The sequence below is a fragment of the Hemitrygon akajei genome, chromosome 26, assembly GCF_048418815.1.
Source record: "Hemitrygon akajei chromosome 26, sHemAka1.3, whole genome shotgun sequence".
NCBI classification, from domain to species: Eukaryota; Metazoa; Chordata; class Chondrichthyes; order Myliobatiformes; family Dasyatidae; genus Hemitrygon; species Hemitrygon akajei.
In genome coordinates, this window is record NC_133149.1 from 38,797,811 (window position 1) to 38,818,290 (window position 20,480).

Genomic DNA, 20,480 nt, shown 5'->3' on the forward strand with positions numbered 1-20,480 from the left:
AACTGTATTCCTCTCTACCATGAATGAGAAGGACTTGTAATGGACAACCCAATGTAACCAGTTACAGAAAACTGTCCATGAACCAGTGCATTTAAATCACTCCCTACTTCTGCGATAAAATCTTAACAATTCTCTTAATTTGTTAACTAATTCAACAGATTCAGTTGCAAGTTGTTCAGCAGATGTACTTACGGCAGTGGAGTTCATCTGATCCATCACGACAATCTCGGTGACCATTGCACTGCTTCCAGTTGGGAATGCAGTTATTGCCTCGGGCACAAGAAAATTCTGATACACTACATCTTCCAGGAGGCCGTGCCGTAGTGGTAGAAACAGTTGTTCTGTTTGCTGCCAATATAAAATGCATCACATGACCCCCAAGATTTTAAATGCTCAATGGATTAAGAGTTTTCAAAAATCAATTCTGATTGCACTAAACAAAAACATTAGCACAAGGGCATCCCAAATAAACTTAATAAATCATATTAATGTGGACAAAGATAATAGACATCAGTAATGAGAAATTAAAAGTTTCTAAAGTAGGCAACAAGGCAAACAAGGTTGAGTTACGTAGTATCACTTCTATGTGCTGGTGTGCTGGGGCAATGGCATCAACACGGGTAATGCCAACAGGTTCAATAAACTGATTAGAAAGGCTGGTTCTGTTATATGAGCCAAACTATACACACTGAAGGCTGTGGTAGAATAAAGGACCCGACGGAAAATCCTGGCAATTTTGGTCAATGTTTCTCACCCTCTGCATGCCACCTTGGCTGAACAGAGGAGCACTTATAGTAACAGACTAAGACAACTATGCTGCTCCAAAGAGTGCTATACGAGGTCATTCTTACCCTTGGCCATTAGGGTCTATAATGAGTCAACCTATAGCCAGGGAAGTGATGACCCCCTCCTGTTAGACTGTTTGAGATAAACTTATTTTTTTATTCTCTTACTTCTCTTCTAATATTTGTATATCTGTGCACTTATAATGCTGCAACACTGTAATTTCCTTCGGGATCAATAAAGTATCTATGTATCTAACCAAATATAATGCTTCCTCAAACATGTCATAGCCTCAGTCAGCAAGATGAAAATCATATTTTATCTTCGCAGTGAAAATTGTAGGTTTTATACAGCATCAGCAGACTAGAAAATGAGCATTTCATACTCAATGAGAATATTGCACAAAGGATGGGGAGGCTTTGGGGAGTGCAGAGAAGGTTCACCAGGATGTTGCCTGGATTAGAGTATTGGTATAAGGAGAGGTTGAACAAATTTGGATTGTTTACGCTGAAGCATCGCAGGCTGAAGGGTGATCTGATACAAGCACATCAAATTATGAGATGCATAGAGGGTAAACAGTTCCCCCCCCCACCCCCAGGAAAAACTAACAGGGATAACTTTATGGTGAGAGGATCAAAGTTTAAGGAAATAGATAGGGCACATTAAAAAAAAAAGATGCCTGGGACGCACTAACAGGTGAAGTGTGGTAGCAGATACGGTAGTGACTTTTAAGAGACATTTTGCATTTAGACAGTCAGGGAATGAAGGGATATAAACCATGTGCAAACAGATGAAGTTACTTTGAAATGGCATCATGGTGAGCAGGGGCATCTCGTCCTGTAGAGCCAACATCTGCATTGTACTGTTGTATTACAATGCAAAGTACATTTGGGACTAACCAGATGATAATACAGAAATACAGGCATTTGATGGGAGAGGCAATCTTAGCCATGCAAGATTCAAACTGGATAAAACAGTGCAATGTGAAACAACTCTGAGTTCCTCAAATTTTAATTGCTTCCCACATAGTCAGTTTTAGGTCAGCTGACCCATTTGCTGATTATGAACAAAATCAAAGTTCAATGGACAACTGTTCTGGAATCACAGCTGCTCAGTTAAAGATGATCATCACTGAAGACAATGTAACAGGGTAGCAAAACTCATTATTGTGAACTATGGATAATCTATATCAGAGAAATTGTCTATAAACCAAGAGAACAGTGAACTGCTTTCAAGATGGCTCCTTACTACAAGTAGGTCACAGTTCACAGTCTATCAAAGTACTTAAAAACTCACTGATATTCAGGGAAATTCTATTATTAAAACTATAAAATAAAAAATGTAATTTAAAGACATTAATATATTAACAATTAATAATACATAAAGTTTTACCCACTGGTCACAGACTGGTTTTGCTTACTTAGGCATATTTATCACACCTACGTTTCATCAATTGTTCAAAGCTAACTTTACACAGTTAGTTGACAAAATCAAACAGGATATTGAGCAATGGAGCACTCTGCCCATTTCTTGGCTTAGCCGAATAACCTTGCTCAAAATGAACATTTTTCCTCATCTGCTCTACCCAATACGAATGATTCCAGTCATTTTTACCCAACACATGCTTAAAAAAAAAATAAATGGCTGGTTTGGTTCTTTCATCTGGAACAAAAAAGACCCTGTATTAAAATGTCTAAGTTACAGCTTTCCAGTAGTTTAGGGGGTATGGATTCTCCAGCCATCAGAAAAATATCAATTAAGTTCCTTTCTATCTTGTGTGGTTGACTGGGTTTGCAGGGACCCCTCCTCAATTTGGCTAGATATTGAAGCTTCACAAGCAAAATGCCCTCTTATTAATTTGCTTTTCCTCAATAAGATGAAACTAGTTAAGGAATATTGTTGCAATCCAATAACAATTAATATAGTCAGGGCTTGGAGGGCGGTGCGACAAATTGAGGGCAATGCAGCGAAAATACCACCCTTCACTCCAATAATCAGCAGTCCAGATTTTCAGCCTGGCATAATGGATTCTGGATTTAAACTTTGGATTTCTAAGAGTATATTCCATCTAGGAGATTTGTTTGATGAAGGAATGATGATGTCTTTTATTCAAATAATACAGAAATTTAACATACCCAACAAGGATCTTTTCGTTTCTTTCAGATAAGAGATTATATACAGAAAAAAACATCATTGTTAACTGATTTCTATAGCTCTGACATAGAAAAGAGGGTGTTTCGTTCTAAGGGTGAAGTCTCCATTAGTACTTTTTTTTTTAAAAACAGCATCCTGAGGGAATGTTCTTGTGGAGAGGCTGAGCAGTTGGGAAAGGTCTGGGAGGAAGAGCTGGGAGTAGAAATTACAGCTGAAACATGGGAAGACATCTGTGACAATACAAAGAAAGTTTCAGTTTGTAATAGAACTAAAGCATTGCAACTCAAAATTTTGCATAGAGCCTATCTGACTCCAGATCGTCTCTCGAAATTTAAGATGGGGGCTTCTCCAATATGTTCTAAATGTAAAGTAAATACTGGAACTTTCACCCACTGTTTTTGGACTTGTCCCAAACTTCAGGCATACTGGAGTGATATTTTGGGTGAAATGGAAAAGATTCTGAAGATGGAGCTTGAACTGGACCCAGTGTCTTTTCTCTTAGGCTTACTCAGCAGTCGTATTATTAATGCACATCAGAAAAAACTTTTTAACATCCTGACTTTTTGTGCAAGGAAGAACAATTTTGCTTTGTTGGATATCCGATAAGGCCCCTGGACTTTTTGGTTGGCGTAAATTACTCTTGGAATACATTCCTTTGGACTTTTTGACATGTATGGTACACTCAAAAACAAATAGTTTTCATAAAACATGGCAACCTTTTCTGCAGTATGTAGATGTAAACCTGTCTACTATACTAATAAGGGCTTTTGTATAGGATGTTGTGGTGATGTCTATATTTTGATGGAAGTGTTCTGATACCTGATAACTGTGAGGGGAAGAAATGTAAACGTATCTGGAAATTGAAAGTTTTGTTATGCTGAGCAAAATAAAATAACATTCATAAAAAAAGAAAAAAGTTTTACCCACAAGGTCATTAACCTCATTTCTATGTCAGTCCCCTCAAACAGAAAACCAAGGGCCAGGTGCATAGTACATTTAGACTCTCTTGTCAAGTTACTACCCTAGCATAGGGTTTGGCAAAATTTGATGAGTAAATAGTCAAATTCAGCAAATGTTCCATAATATGCCATTAAATCAAAAGCAGCAGAAAAACACTACTCTATAAAATCATGGCTCTTGACATTTCAATTGCAGTGGCCAGTATGGCACCAACTAGAAATATATTCAAGAGATTTATTATAAAACATACATGTGAACAATTACTAGAGAATCACTAGCTGCAAAATTTATACATGTTGGAAATTCCAGGGATTAATGCAGCAAGAACTTTGAAGTAAATGCAGCCCTTGTTCAATAAGCCCCAGCTGTGGTAGTTTTAGCAGTGCAATATTTAATAATGAAATAAAATTTCTGTTTTACTCTCACTGATTGTGACAAACACTTCAAAAAAAAAATCAGACTTTAAACGAGAAAGGTGCATAAAGAAACCCCAATATTTTGTGATATATATCATGTTCAATGAAGCCAAGATCTCAGTTTATGTACAGCCATCATAATTTGTTCTTACCTGAAATAGATGGGCAACCTTCCTCATCAGAACCATCCCCACAATCTTCGTAATCATCACATACCCAATGGTTTACAATGCATCCCCCAGAATTGCATCTGAAATGGTTGGGGCCACAACTCAAAGGAACTTCAGTAGCATGTGGAACAGGAATTGAACCTAAAATAGATGCAAAGACTCATGTTCATTGGCTAAATAAGTAGTAATTTTAGGAGCCAGAACTAAATTAGTAAAGACGATCTATTATATCTAAAACTATCTGTTTTTTCTGCAAATTCTGCTTTCTCAATGCAAACATGAGCAGGAAATATCAACAAGCACTAGTGCCATACAAAGAGTGCTGCATTGTCATGTTAAACAGAGAAAAGCCCAAATTGACATGCAAGCATCCAATGAAACGGGAATAACATCTGACTAAAACTTCACCTGGCCACAAGGCTGTTTGCTACCAATAGGACTTCAATATGGCTGTCAAAGATATGAAAGGTACCATATAAATACAAGCTTGTTCTTTAACAATAATAATGTTTTCATATTTGAAATTTGTTTCGATGTTTTATTCTACATCTTTGGTCTTTCTCTTTTCACCCCATATAATTATAGCAAATGGAAATGATTATTTTCATTTCAAAACCAATTTCCATTACTACACTGTAATTAAATCAGTATAATCCAGCACCCAGAGTCATACAGTCTGGAAAAAGGGCATTCAGCTCATCACTTCCAAGATGTACAGTGGCAACAATCCATATTAATCCCATCTTCCAGTACTTAGTCCAGAGACATCTATGCTTGTGCAATTTAAAGTGCTCAAACAGAGACTTCTTAAATGCAGTCAGTGACTATCAGTGATAATGATGTAGAAACAAGTTACAAGCATTTCCCACCAGTTATTAATTTATTCCACCCAAGTAACATAAATAATTCATATTATTGTATTTATTTTGGCTCCTACCAGGGCAGCCATCTTCATCAGACCAGTCTCCACAGTCATTCTCCCCATCACATTTCCACCACATTGGTATACATTTTTCATTCTGGCAACTGAACTGAAAATACTTCATACAAGAAGGTGTCTCAGTCGGATATCCTGCAAAGTTTCAAAAACCATATCAATGCCTGGTAAGGATTTTTGTTTAAAAAAAAGTGTAGCAACCTAAATACAGAAAATTAAAGCAATTAACACTGTATAATGTAATCATTTATGGGATGGGTATTCACCAGCAGTGCATTTGCTGTCTGACCTTAATTGCCCAATCTCAGCAGTCAGATTGACATGTTTGGAGCAGCACATAGGTCAGATTAGGCAAGAAGTCATAGATTTCCTTACCCAAAAGGACATTAGTGAGCCATGTCAGTTTTGAAACAAATCTACCAGTTTAATGCCAGTATTATTAGCCTTTAAAAGAAATCATAACATATTATTTTAATTCAAATTCATCAAGTCCCTAGTGAGATTCAAAGCCATTTTTCTAGATCAATCGTCCCCACCTGGTAAATCTAAACAACTGATGTTTAAAGAAAATGATGCATTTTATAGATGGAAAATGTACTAAACAATTCATCTGCTGAATTAAAGAGAAATTTCATAGAATGATCATTAACCACCAGGTATAGGCAAAACTGTCTACTTACTACAATTTGCTTCATCTGAATAGTCTCCACAGTCATCCACCCCATCACACTTCCATTCCATGCTAATGCATACTCCATTCGAGCATTTGAAACTGAAGGGCTCACAAGTTCGACTGAACTCATCTGTCTGGGCTACAAAATAAAAATATCAATAGAAAATGTTAATATCCTCACAATGTCAATCTGGCAATTTACAAGTAAGGCAATCTAACTGAGTGACATGCATGACACCCCAAAAAAAAGACACACAGCAACAAAATTTTACTACTGAGTGCTTGCAGACACCATCTCAAAAGTTTGAGCCCACTCCTGCATTTCTCACCTGTAACGTTTTATCCAGAAATTCTGCTTATATTCAATATCAGATCATTAACAATTCACATATGTTAATTATTCAATTTTAAAGTGATAAATGGTTGTTATGGACTTAGGTTTTGAAAAATCTATGTACTGTATATACAGATATTCTTCACTTCTGGAAAATGTCCAAAAACTAAATTTCCTCGCATCTTTAGATCTGCTGTTATAATCTGTTCGTTCATAAACTATGTGTGAACCTTCGATCATGCTATAAATATTTAGCTACCTTGATTTTCCTGAGTTTATGATCTTACAGGTATTATATACAATGCATATACCATACACATGTAACTGGTATAGTTGTAAATTTCAGCAATAGAAATAATTCCCGTTGTTTGTACTTTGGTCCTTATAAAGGATTTCACCCAAAACATTCACTAGTCTTTTCTCTTGACTGAATAATTTGCTGACAGTAAAAGCCAAACTTGCTTGCCATGTTCAATAATTCAGAGTTGCCAGGTCCACTCTACTCCATGGAACTTGTCTTGATAAATTAATTACCCAAATATTATTCAGTCTTAAAATACCATAGCTCACTACTGAAACTGAAAGAAATCTCAAATCGCCCAAGACAACTATCAGCCAACATGCTAAATGTTCTTAACTGGACACTGAAAAGACAGGCAAGTCCTAGCTAAATAAACAGTAAGCTTTCTAGTGACTAATAAATAGCACCCTTGTATCTCAGTAAGCACCTATGATTTGACATAAAGAACCACTAACTTTTAGGTATTGCTCTTTTGTGGATAAAATTTAGATTGGAAACTCAGCTTTGCACCAGAGGGAAGAGTGGCCGAAGAGTAACAATGTTTGATAATGGATAAACTTCTGATGATTTTTCAGTATTTAGCTAAGTGGAAGATTCAGTGGAATTCTACATGTAAATAAACATTGATCATCAAGCAACCTATCAACTAGTTTATTTTTAATTATCTATCTTCTGACTTTTCAGAATTAATTAAAACTTTAACAGTTATAATTACTGCTGAGAAATCAAGCCTGATCTGGATTAAACTTGCGATTCTGTAATTCTTTTTTCCTTGAGCTATACTGCAAACAGCAGAAAAAGGATATTTATGTAATGAGGTTTGCTATGCATTCTTCAAATTCCCAACACTTGTCAGCATTTTACCAATCATCTTTGTTATTCTGGGACATGCCTAGTTTGAGTTTAATGTTTCTCATACATGGATGGTTATAAATTATAAAATCAGTTCTGAAAATAACTTGCATATTCAATTCAGTTTGTTTGGATGCATCTTTCTATGGGAATTTTTTTTCCCTCAATTAACACAGTATAATAAAGGGCAAGGAAGATTTCACAGGCCAAAATTTGACAATCGTTACAATCTGGTTTCTTTTTCCTCAGCGAGCATAAGTATTGACTGGTTTAAAGCCTAATAAATTAAGAATATTTTATCTGATTTCTGCTTAATGCTAACCTCAAGCTAAGATTGCAAGCTAGGTTTAGAACTGATTGAAGTGCCTGCCACTGGATAACAACAGAGCAAAAATAATTACATTTATTTTGTTACAGTTCTTGCTTCTGCTGGTTATTGGATTAACTCTGTTAGGATAGCTAATGATCAGTCTTAAACACAATGTTATCCAAAGTTACAAAAATCAACTACTACCTGGAAACAAGGCTAACATGTGGAACAGTCACATGGGGTCAGGAAGACCAACTTCTTTTCTCCCAAAAATGTGACCCAATTTGACCATGTGGAGGAACACAAATCCTATTATCAAGTAACTTTCTAGATTTTGCTTTACATGGCTTTAACATGTTATGAAAATAATGAAGAGAACATACTACAATGAGCATAATCTGGATCCTCATCTGAACCATCGTCACATTGTCGGATTCCATCACAGACCATCGCTTTCTGCAAGCACTGGAGTTCATCCTTACAGGCGAATTCAAAGTACCGGGAGCACAATGGGCCTGATGAAGTTGATAAAAAAAAAATAACTGTGGTAATATTCAGGTTTAATATTACAATACAACAGCAACTTTTATTTCTCTAGTTTATGCAGATGAAAGTCATATCAAGCCATTCGCAGCAATATCTTACTATTTATGTCTGGGAAAGTGGGAATTATAAATCCTTTGGTTGGAACAACAAATATACATTCTATGAATTTTAAGTCAAGCATTTATATATAACAAGTTAAATTGAATGGAAGGGGAAAAAACCAAAGCAGTAACCAGAGGTTAGAATACAGAAACTATGTCAAGAAGTAAATCAAGAATTTAATTATATAAAATGTCAATAAAATTCCACATACATACCCTAGTAGGGCATGAAATTCCCTTGGTCAAAAGATACCTGTTAATTATTAACTATGATAATAATAATAAAGATAACACTTTGAACAGATTTTTGAATTGTTTCTACTTGTGCAAGAATAATCAAACAATTTTATCTTTAACCCAACAAAAATGTTAATACACAATAATGTCTTAAATGTGACTGTATTGATACTGTATTATGTTAGGTATTGCTCTTCCAGACTATTACATTACAGAGCAAACTGAATAATGCTTGTATAATTAAAGAATCACAGAATTGTACAGCAATGGAACAGGAAATTATCCACACCAATCAGCAAACATCCTTCTGTATTTATTCCATCATCCAGCACTCAGTCCATGCCAAAGAATCCAAGTGTCCACCTAGCCACTTTTTAAAAAGTGTTGAAAATATACAGTACATGGTTGAAAGTTTAAAAAAAAAAGCAGAAGCACTCACTGCAGTTTTGCTCATCTGATTTGTCCAAACAGTTTGGCACGCCATTGCAACGTTCTGTCATTCCAATACATGTACCATTGCCACATTTAAATCCATTACAACCAGCCTTAACTGCACAAAAACATGATTGGAGGAAAAGCAAATGTATCAAGACATATTGGAAATAAAACTGCATGTTCGACTTCTAATACATGTACTAAACAGCCCACACTGTTCAGGAATTATATAGACCTATGCAGTTAACTGACTTGATTTTATTAATGCACCAAGTACTAATAATGCATTGGCCAAACTGAAAAAGGAAAAACAGATATCAAAAACTCAAATCTTTACTGGACACATGCAGATATTAACAGATGCTAATTAAACTTTGTCATCTATTCCAATTCTAACATTGAACAGATGCAAACTAGTTGGCTAAATGAACTGAACCTTAAAACTTAAATCACAAATCATTAGAATGACCCAAACAATTTCAACATTATATACTTGTAACTAACTAAAACTCAGCTCCACAGATTGCATGGCCAATAAAACCAAACTGTATATGCAATTGGATTATTTGTTAGAAATTATTTAATTTCTTTATGTTGTATGCAATTTAGTTTTTAAAAAGAAAGTTCAGGTTAAAGTTCTATGTTTGTGCCATCTTTAAACATTTGAGGTTTTTCTCCTGTTCACTTGCTTTTCCACATCCATACACAAATACATTTGTACAAAATGCACAGGTATTTGAGATTTTGATACTGTCTCAAAGACAGAAATAGCCTTAATTTGTTTTTGACTTAACTTTACATGCTGTGTAAAGTTAACGTCTCAACTTTTGATGCAAATTATTCACCTTATTTACATACAAATTGCCAATAAACAAAAGAGATGAGAGTGACTTATACACAGCATTCTTACCACAGATATCATCTCCTTCATCTGTCCCATCAAAGCAGTCATCATCTCCATCACACAACCAACCAAGCTGGATGCAGTTACCATTTTTGCAAGTAAAGTCGCTAGCGTCACAGGTGTGTTTATTTGCTAAAGAAAATGTTTGTGTTAATGATTGTTCCAGAAAATAAGCAATATAATTAGACACATTTCCAGAGATAACAATGCATTTACACTCTGCAGCACACCACAGAAAAGATGCATTTTGGACAAATTTGATTATTCTAAAGTAAAAGGCAGAGGTTCCAATAAAACCACAAACAAGAGAAAATCTGCAGATGCTGGAAATCCAAGCAACGCACACAGAATGCTGGAGGAACTCAGTAAGGCACTCAGCATTCTATGGAAAACAGTAGTTGACATTTCGGGCAGAGACTCTTCAGCAGGACCAATAAAATGTTTATTTGTGCCTTATAACTGATCCATTTGATAGCTTTAATTTGAGAGTGTTTCATAAATTAAATTTGCTGTTTTTGAATATGTAAATGCTAAGTTTTATCAAGCATCATCTTCTTTATCAAAACTTAAAACATAATCTCCCCCACTTCGATATGGGATGTCCTGACTTGTGAAGATCAGTATCTCAATCTTCCTAATGTTGTTCCAATGTTCCTCAATACTCCCCAACCAAGACACTGCCATTCATGCCTTATTAGCACACTCAAAATACATCACCGTACATTTGTCTGCATTGAACTCCATCTGCCATTTTCCAGCCAATTTCATCAATGCAATGACATCTCTCTGTAGTCTGACTACATTTCACACTATCAACTGCTCTTTCAACCACTCTCTCTCTCTCATTCTATCTTGCTGTTCATGCATCAAGCATTGGCATGTTAGAAACAGCAAGGGTCCCAGCACTGATCCTTGTGGGACACAACTGATCACAAACATTCAATCATAAAAGTGACCTTCCACCACAACTCTGTCTCCTATTGCCAAGCCAATTTTGGATCCCATTTGCAAACTTAACCTGGATCCCATTGGTCCTAAATTTTTGAACCATTTGGGACCTTGTCAAGGGTCTACTAAAATCCCACCTGCTGCCTCAGCTTCAATGATACACTTTATTACCTTTCCAAATTGGCCAGGCAGGATATGCCCTTGACAAATCCATGTTGGTTGTCTCTGATTAGTCCCTGCCTCTCCAAGTGATAATTAATCCTAAACCTTCAGAAAATTTTCCAGTATCTTTTCTGCCACTGATGTTATGCTATCAGGCTTTTCCCCTGCCTGCTTTTGCGAAAATGGCAAATCTGCTGTCCTCCCGTCGTCTGGTACCTCACTTGCATTCAAAGACAGAAATCTCAGCCAGTGCCCCACTAATTTCTTCCCTTGCTTCCCTTAACAACCAGAGATAAATCCCATCCAGCCCCGGAGCTTTAGCCGCCGTGGTACCAGCTAATGTATCGAGTACTTATTTATGGAGCATCTACACTCAACTTTTACCTGCCCCTTCACTGAACTCTCCAATTACAAAGCCTCGTTCCTTTGTGAATAGTGATGAAAAGTATTGATTTTGAACCTTACCTATTCCCTCTGGCTCACTGCACAGATTATTCCTATTATCCCCAATGGGTCCTACTTTTCCCATTTTTTTTCTTCTTCTCCCAATATATCTTTAGTTTTCTCTCAATCCTGTCTGACAATTTTCTATAATCCCTCAGCCTTCTTAATTTCTTTTAAGTATCTCCATACATTTTCCCAACACTCTTGGGAGCTTCTCCCCACATTTGTTTCTTTCTCCCAACCCTCAATATTCCTCAACATCCAAGACATCATACGAATCCCATGATCATCCTAAATTCTGGTTCTCATTGTTACTTCAAGGAAAACTTATCTATTGACAATGAAATACTTATCTTGTATGCCAGCCAATTCAAGACTTACCCATAGCTGGAACTGTATCATCTTTTTGCCAATAAAATAATGAAAAAGCTATTCTTGCTCAAATTTAATAACCATAAATGACTTGTATTTATCTTTCAAAAAGTATTATAATCTGAGTCTAGGGCCTCCAAAGTTATTTTGGAAGCATTAGCTGTTCTGAAATACATAAAATTAACCAAATGAATAACCAATGCACTGGAAATGAACTCTGGCATTTTGAAAAGCAACACAGTATTTTGCTTGTTTTTTTACTACCACTCAATTGAAACATTTCCCAAATTGAGCTATGTGACTATTAGAACAGCACACACAAAATGCTGGTGGAATGCAGCAGGCCAGGCAGCATCTATAGGGAGAAGTGCAGTCAATGTTTCGGGCCGAGACCCTTCATCAGAATGAGTCCTGACGAAGGGTCTCGGCCCGAAAAGTCGACTGCACTTCTTCCTATAGATGCTGCCTGGCCTGCTGCGTTCCGCCAGCATTTTGTATGTTGCTCGAATTTCCAGCATCTGCAGATTTCCTCGTGTCTATGTGACTATTACATCACTTTGCTAGAGATCTTGAATAAATTCAAGTTATGAACTATCACTTACCAGTGCAGTTTGCTTCATCTGACCAATCTCGGCAGTCATTGTCCCCATCACACATCCAAGAACGCCGAATACACAAACCATTGGCACAAGTAAACTCATCACTCTTACAACTGTTTAATGCTGCAAGTGATTTAAGGAAAAAAAACTGTAAATGTTAATTACATACACAGAAGGATCTAGATAATATCATCAAACTTAAAAACAAATATTTCACAATCCTAATGGAAAGCTACCAACATAATTTACCTTTATATTAATTAATATTTTACATCAGTTAAAGTGCTTTCTAATCCAAATCATTGACTTATTAGCTGCCTGTAATTTATGAGCAGTAAACAGTGGAATGACACAAAAGCCAACAAAAAAAAATTAATGATCCAGAATCTCTAGTAATTAACATTATTTAACACTAATTTTGCAAGAAAATTTTTGATAGAAATTAGTGTGGGAAGGTAAATTCTTGATCCTTCCAACTATTTTAATTCAAATTTTTCTTGTGTCATAAAAAAGGTTGAATTATACTGCAGTAGGATAAAATTCTGGTTATGTGATACACTAGAATTAGAACATAAAATGTGACCTCGTCAACTAAACTCACGCCAAAGTTCCCCCAAGCAAGGATGTGGAAGATCTGAAATCACAGGAAAGGAATGGGCCACACAAGAAACAATTTCAGTTCATGCAGTTGATCAGACAGAATACGTGCCTCCTACTGGAGATGGGTTAAAAGTGCAAGAAATTTAAACAGGAAACATGACTGCAAACATGGAGCTTGGCTAAAAAAAAAATTGCTCGATTTTGCAAGCCAATACCAAAATGTTCCCCACACAAATGCCAATCAGTTTGGGATTTCAACACGCATGCCCACAAATACATAGTCATAAGCTGATCGCAACCGCCTAGCTGTGATTGCGTGACCTTGCTCCAACACTGGTCTCCCCTTGGGAGTTGAATGATAGGTTTGGAATTGCTGCATCGTTGAGCTCATTCTATCATGCACAGATTCCGTCACAATACTGGGCCTTGCCAAGGATATTCACGGCAATTTTTCAGAATGAACCCCACACCCAACTTTAATCTTTTTATTAAGGTCAATAATAAAAGTTTGGGGGGGAGGGAGAGATTACCATTATTTTTGCAAGTTTTGGGTAATTAAAAAATACTCTTTTAGATTTATATAGTAAGGAATAACAAAAGCACAAAAGATACAATTTGACAGAATCATTGCTAAAGATTATTCACATAAAGTAGATGAATGTTTGATGTCACTTACTGCACTGCTCCTCATCACTACTGTCCCCACAGTCATCTTCACGATCGCACATGTATGCCGCTGGAATGCACATCCCTGAAGATCGACACTTAAACTGAGAGCTGGGATCACAAGCACCTGTGGCTGTGAAAGTAAAAGTGCTCATGCTTACTAATGTAAGGGTTTTTTTTTCTTTATGTTACTGTGTGCGTTAATCAAAATGGCTTCTTTGTTAAAAGTAAAAATGCTTCTTTGTTATGCTAACTGGTGAGAGAGTGCTTTCTCTCGAAGCTTGTTTGGGTTATGATTGCTGATAATGGGAATTGTATTCATTTGTTAACCAACTGGAAAAGATGTTATTCTTTCTTGTGGGTCTGTGAGCTGTGGTTTCGCGGACTTTTGGGGAGACGGCGCGAGGGGGTTAGAGGGAGAAGATGCGATGTTGTAAGCTGGACGACGGAACGGCCCTGAGCGGGGGGTCTGAGGCCTAGGGTTTTCGGAGAAAAGAGGAGACGAGGACAGATTTGTGTGGAGTGTCTGGTCGACCACTGTTGTTGGTCCCAGACAGCGGGTCGAGGAGGTCGGAGGGGATCGAATGGTGGCAAGAAGACTTCGTTAACTGAGCTCCAATTGGTTGTGCACGAAGTGGTTGGACTTTGATAAGTTTGGCGCCTTTTACTTTTATATTGCATCTCTATTAAGTACATCATTCCAGTAAGATCTATAAAGCGTAATCATTTAATCGCATATGGTGTACTGTCTGTTAATTGGCGGGGTGGGGACATCACACAGCATCTACACAAGCTGATTACCCAGTTTGGCAGGGCTGAAGGCTGCTCCCCCAGATGGAAGCAAACTGAGCGAGCTTGAGGCTTACCGGGGGCTACACTAACCTACGCTTTGTACATCATAAGACAAAAAATATGAAGACTTACATTAAGAGGACAAAACAAGTTTTAATTGTACAATCTGTAAGCATGCTGAGTTTCACAAACAATACGCTTAGCATTGTAAAGGAAATGTCTGGTAAAAGGGGCAACATTACAAAGTTAAATAGATGAGAGGTTTCACTGCACCACAGTTGTAACAAATATTCCAGTTAACCCTTGGCAGCAATTTGTTATTACAGCATTGAGATAATTACATAATACTTATTCACTGCTGCTAAATTCAGGTGGGACTTACGGCAATTCTTTTCATCACTGTAGTCACCACAGTCGTCATCATTATCACACTTCCAAATGTTGCTGATACATTTCCCATTGGAACATGCATACTGGTTCGGTAGACAACTATGCTCTATAATGAAAAAAATATAGATGGTAGCTATTCCAAGACAAAACCAAGCTCAAATGTCCTTAGAGAAGGGGGGGGGGGGGGAGGAGAAGAGAGAAACAGGAATGCTGGAGGCTGATCTTTATGGATAAAAGACAGTTTCAAATAGGACACTCAATAGAACTATATAATATAATAAGTCAAAGAAAGTGGAAAAGAAACACCATTACCAACCAATCACAAAGCATCATTAATGTAGAAAAATGTTACAGGTGTTTCTAAGCGGACTCATCATAGAAAACTTGCTACCGCATAAACAAAGTGGTATTGGAAAAAAAATCCAGTGGAAACTTGGTAAAAGGGAAAGTTTTAAGAAACACCTTACAAGGAAGAAAAAAGGCAAAAATATTTGGTTCTGAACACCACAGCTTGAAGGACTGAATTCATGAGCAATAACGGGCCAATTAAAATCTGGAACAAATTCAAAGTTCAAGGTAAATGTATTATCAAAGCACGCATTTAGTATGTCACCATATTCATTTTCTTGTGGGCATACTCAATAAATCCAATAACCATCATAGAATCTAAGACCATACCAAAAGGGCAGACAACCAGTGCGCAAAAGGCAACAAACTGTGCAAATACAAAAAGAATAATAATAAATAAATATCAATAATTATTGAGAACATGAGATGAAGAGTCCTTGAAAGAGTCCACAGGTTGTGGGAACAATTCAGTGATTGGGCGAGTGAAGTTATCCACTCTGGTTCAAGAGCCTGATGTTTGAGGGGTAATAACTGTTTCTGAACCTGGTGGTGTGAGTCCTGAGGCTCCTGTACCTCCTTCCTGATGGCAGCAGTGAGAGCAGAGCATGACCTGGGTGACTTTGTGGTAGGGGTTGTTGATGATGGATGCTGCTTTGTTCTATATAGATGTGCTCAATGGTGGGGAGGGCTTCACCCATATTGTTGGCCAGAATTTGTTGAGAGGGGGATAATAAAATAAGGTGAAATTTGAAACAAACATTTTTAAATGCACATTGCTCTATACAACTTTAAGACAGTATGGAAAAAGAATAAGCTCTGTCCTGAAGTTAAACTGGGCGAAGGCCGATTTCAATTGTGCAAGACAAGACCTGTGAAGGGTAAATCAGAATCACATGCTTGGAGGAATGCAGTGCAGAGTGGAGCAGGAAACAGAAGCAGCATTTAAAAGTGAAATACATATAGTTCAGCATCAAGTATTATCTGCAAGGACAAGAGGCAAAAATGGTAAGTTTAAGAAACTTGTCATCAAGATTTAAGAAGTTCGAATTGGGAAGAAGATCACAATGTTTCTCCCAGGTCAGAAGCTAGAAATGGACAGCACAGGTTTAAGGCAAGAGGGGAGAAATTTAAAAGCGATCTGAGGGGCAAGCTGTCAACAGAATTTGGTGAATGTCTAAAATGAGCTGCCAGAGATACTGGATGCAGATAAAATTACAATGTTTAAAAGGGCAAGTGTTTAGGCAGGAAAGGCAAAGAGAGGTACAGGCCTAACGCAGGCAAATCCAGTTAGCATACACAGGCATCTTAGTTTACACTGACTAGGTGGGCCAAAGGAGCAATTTTCTGTGCTGTAAATTTGTAGGATTCTACAAGGAATAAATCTTGCACAACTATGATATGCAAACAGTAAAAATTCAGATTCTTAAAACAGAGCTAAGGATGCCCTCAAATTGATGAAGGATGAAAGTTGGAAGAATAGTCAGAAGGCCACTGGAATAGTTAGTTAGGTGGGCAGTTAAAAGCAACCAAGTATTCCAGGGTATGAAGTTTTCAGGCAAGATGGCTTGGGGAAGATGCTGTATGTTGATAGACTAATGAGGGAAGCAACAGTACATGGTGAATGCAGCAGGTCAAACTGAGGAAGAAACAGTGTGGAAATCTTTTGGAGATAGTGAACTTGACTCGGTATATTTTAAAAAGGTTCTTGAAAAGGGATAACACAAGGGAATACCTGGCAAAGTCGGACTGCAACCATTTACTTGCAGGCAAATTTTGCACAGTGAGAAATGTTTAAAGAAAAAATAACAAGAGTTCAAGGCTGGTATGCTCCACCAAGGGTAAAAGCCAGTGGTAACAAGTATAGGAAATAATGGACATTGAGGGTAGAAAACGAGGGAATAAAGCACACGACAGACATAGGGAACTAATGAAGGAGTAGGCCCATCAAGAACATAAGAGTGTAAGGAGGCACTTAAAAAGAAATCAGTGTTGGTGGGGGGTGTCATGGAAAAAAAAGGGGGAAAAAATCTGTAACAGGCATTCTATATTTAAGACAAAAGAATAACCAGGGAAAATGAACAACAAATAAGGCACAACAATGGAGTCAGAGGATATAGTTGAAATTTTAAATAAATAGCATTTATCATTATTCACAACAAAACAGTCGTTATAACTGGAGAATTCAATGAAGGGACAGGTAAAAATCAAATGCAGGCAAAATTCTAGTGCAGATTGGTATTAATAAAAAAGAGGTAGTCGATGCCTTTGCAGGCAAGAAAAGAGATGGGTGAGGCTAAGATACCCAAATCTTCACTAGACACAAGGTGTCAAGATGACTGGAGGACAGGAGATCCGATCCCAAATTTTACACATACAAGATCCAACATCAGTGCCAGAGAAGATGCTGGAAAAAAATCCAAGGAAATAGATTAAAAATCAGTTGGAAAGGCAGGGATTAATTAGAGACAGCCAATTTGGCTTTCTCAAGGACACACCTGTCTGACCAATTTGAAAGAATTATTTTAAGAGGTTACAAAGTGTGGTGATCTCAGGGCAGTAGATGTGATTTACGTGAACTTTAGTAATGCCTTTGACAAGAATCCACATCAGAGTCTGATTCAAAACGTCAGGGCCCTTGGGAGGTTAAGTTCTGCTTTTGTAATTGATGCCAATGACTAGTGGCATCACAATAAACCCTTTTTGTTAGTTATATATGTGAATGACTTGGAGATGTATATGGGAGGTATGTTCAGCAAGTTCATGGATGACCAGAAGATACTGTGGGTGAAGCTGTTGGTGTATGGAAAATAGTCTCAGGCTGCAGAGGGACATCAATTTAAAACAGAGATGAGGAAAAATTTCTTTAGCCAGAGGGTAGTGAATCTGTGGAATTCGTTGCCACTGGCGGCTGTGGAGGCCAAGTCATTGGGTATATTTAAAGCACAGGTTGATAGGTTCTTGATTAATCTGGGTAACAAAAGGCTATAGGGAGAAGGCAGGAGAATGGGGTTGAGGGGGACAATTAATAGCCATGATAGAATGGTGGAACAGACTCGATAGGCCAAATGGCCCAATTTGGCTCCCATATCTTATGGGATAAATCAATATTACTGGGAAAATTGTGTTGGGAAACATGATGGGACTGCTGATCAATAAATCCCCAGACACTGTTAGTTTGCATCCCAGAATATTGAAAGAAGTAGCCCTCAAAAAAGTGCAAATAAAAAGACAGATATCAATGCTTTGGTGAAATTGGCAGATGGAGCTTAATGCTAACAAATGTCAGATGATGCATTTTGGGAGCATGAGGCTAAGACATACACCATGAATGATAGGCTTTTAAGGATTATTGAATACAAGGGATTTTGGAATACTGGTTCACAGATCATTAAAGGTAGCAGCACAGCTAGATAACATGGTTAGGGAGTCGTATGGGCTACTGGTATTCATTAGTAGGGGCATTAAGTATAGAAATAGAGAGCTTATGTGCAAAATTTATAAAAATCTGATCAGACCTCAACTGAAGTACTTTGTTCATTTCTGGTCATTATGCTATAGGTGGGGGGCAGGGGGTGCTGGAGAAGGTGCAGAAAAGATTTGCCAGGACGTTGCCTGGGATGAGCAGTTCAGTTATTATGATCATTTGGAGAAGCCAAATCTGTTCTCCCTACAGTAGAGAATGTTAAAAATTGATTGAAGTATATAAAGTATGAGGGGTACAGACAGGAAAGACTGCAGGTATCCTACAAGTATCTGGGAGTACAGTTAGACGAGAAGCTAGACTGGACTGCCAACACAGATGCCTTGTGCAGGAAGGCACAGAGTCGACTGTATTTCCTAAGAAGGTTGGCGTCATTCAATGTCTGTAGTGAGATGCTGAAGATGTTCTATAGGTCAGTTGTGGAGAGCGCCCTCTTCTTTGTGGTGGCGTGTTGGGGAGGAAGCATTAAGAAGAGGGACGCCTCACGTCTTAATAAGCTGGTAAGGAAGGCGGGCTCTGTCGTGGGCAAAGTACTGGAGAGTTTAACATCGGTAGCTGAGCGAAGGGCGCTGAGTAGGCTACGGTCAATTATGGATAACTCTGAACATCCTCTACATAGCACCATCCAGAGACAGAGAAGCAGTTTCAGCGACAGGTTACTATCGATACAATGCTCCTCAGACAGGATGAAGAGGTCAATACTCCCCAATGCCATTAGGCTTTACAATTCTACCGCCAGGACTTAAGAACTTTTTAAAAGCTATTATTAATGCTTTTTGAGATAGTGATTTAGATGTATATCATATTTTTTACTGAGTTAAGTATTGTATGTAATTAGTTTTGCTACAACAAGTGTATGGGACATTGGAAAAAAGTTGAATTTCCCCATGGGGATGAATAAAGTATCTATCTATCTATCAGAAATTGATAAAACTGAAGGATCAGATTCAGGGCAAGGGGAGAAAGGGGTTTAGAGGCAATAAGCGTGACCTTCTTCAACCAGAGTGGTAAATACCTGAAACGTACTTCCCGAGAAGTGGGTGAAGCTACGTGCTTGATACCACTCAAGTGTCTAGATGTGCACTTGAATTGTTTAGGCATAAAAGGCTACGAACAGAGTACTTGTATTACAGAGAGCTGTACAACATTAAAACAAGCCATTCAGACCAGTGTCTGCACAGTCTGTCATACCTATTGATACTAACCCTACTTGCCTGCATTCATTCCAAATCCCTTTACCTGCTCAAGTATCTGTCAAGAAACCTTTTGTTACTGTTCCTGCCTCCACCACCATCTCTGACACTTACTTCAGATACCAACTGCTCTGTTTGAAAAAATGTATCCCTCAGATCTCCTTTAAAACCTCTTCCCTCTCATTTTAAATCTATTCGCTCAATTTTTAAGATACCCCTGCATGGGAAACAGACTTGCTAACTATCCTATCTGTGCCTCTCATTTTTATGTACATATTTGCATAGGCACCCAAGCCAAGTCTGTTTATCTCATTGTCCTGTAGGTGAGTGGCTTAATTTAAATCTTATCTGTACAGTTTTATTTTCTGTAGT

General features: G+C 37.6%; 1 protein-coding gene across 1 annotated transcript in view; it reads right to left on the reverse strand.

Annotated features, from left to right (window-relative positions):
- Window positions 1–20,480, reverse strand: part of sorl1 (sortilin-related receptor, L(DLR class) A repeats containing) — a 201,557-nt gene that overhangs the window by 69,184 nt on the left and 111,893 nt on the right. Inside the window, exons 23-32 of the mRNA XM_073029918.1 lie at window positions 15,079–15,192; window positions 13,915–14,037; window positions 12,642–12,761; window positions 10,120–10,245; window positions 9,214–9,324; window positions 8,274–8,405; window positions 6,101–6,232; window positions 5,421–5,555; window positions 4,466–4,624; window positions 193–348 (exon numbers count right to left, since the gene is read on the reverse strand). Coding sequence (XP_072886019.1) covers window positions 193–348; window positions 4,466–4,624; window positions 5,421–5,555; window positions 6,101–6,232; window positions 8,274–8,405; window positions 9,214–9,324; window positions 10,120–10,245; window positions 12,642–12,761; window positions 13,915–14,037; window positions 15,079–15,192 — 1,308 coding nt within the window. The remainder of the gene's footprint in view (window positions 1–192; window positions 349–4,465; window positions 4,625–5,420; window positions 5,556–6,100; window positions 6,233–8,273; window positions 8,406–9,213; window positions 9,325–10,119; window positions 10,246–12,641; window positions 12,762–13,914; window positions 14,038–15,078; window positions 15,193–20,480) is intronic.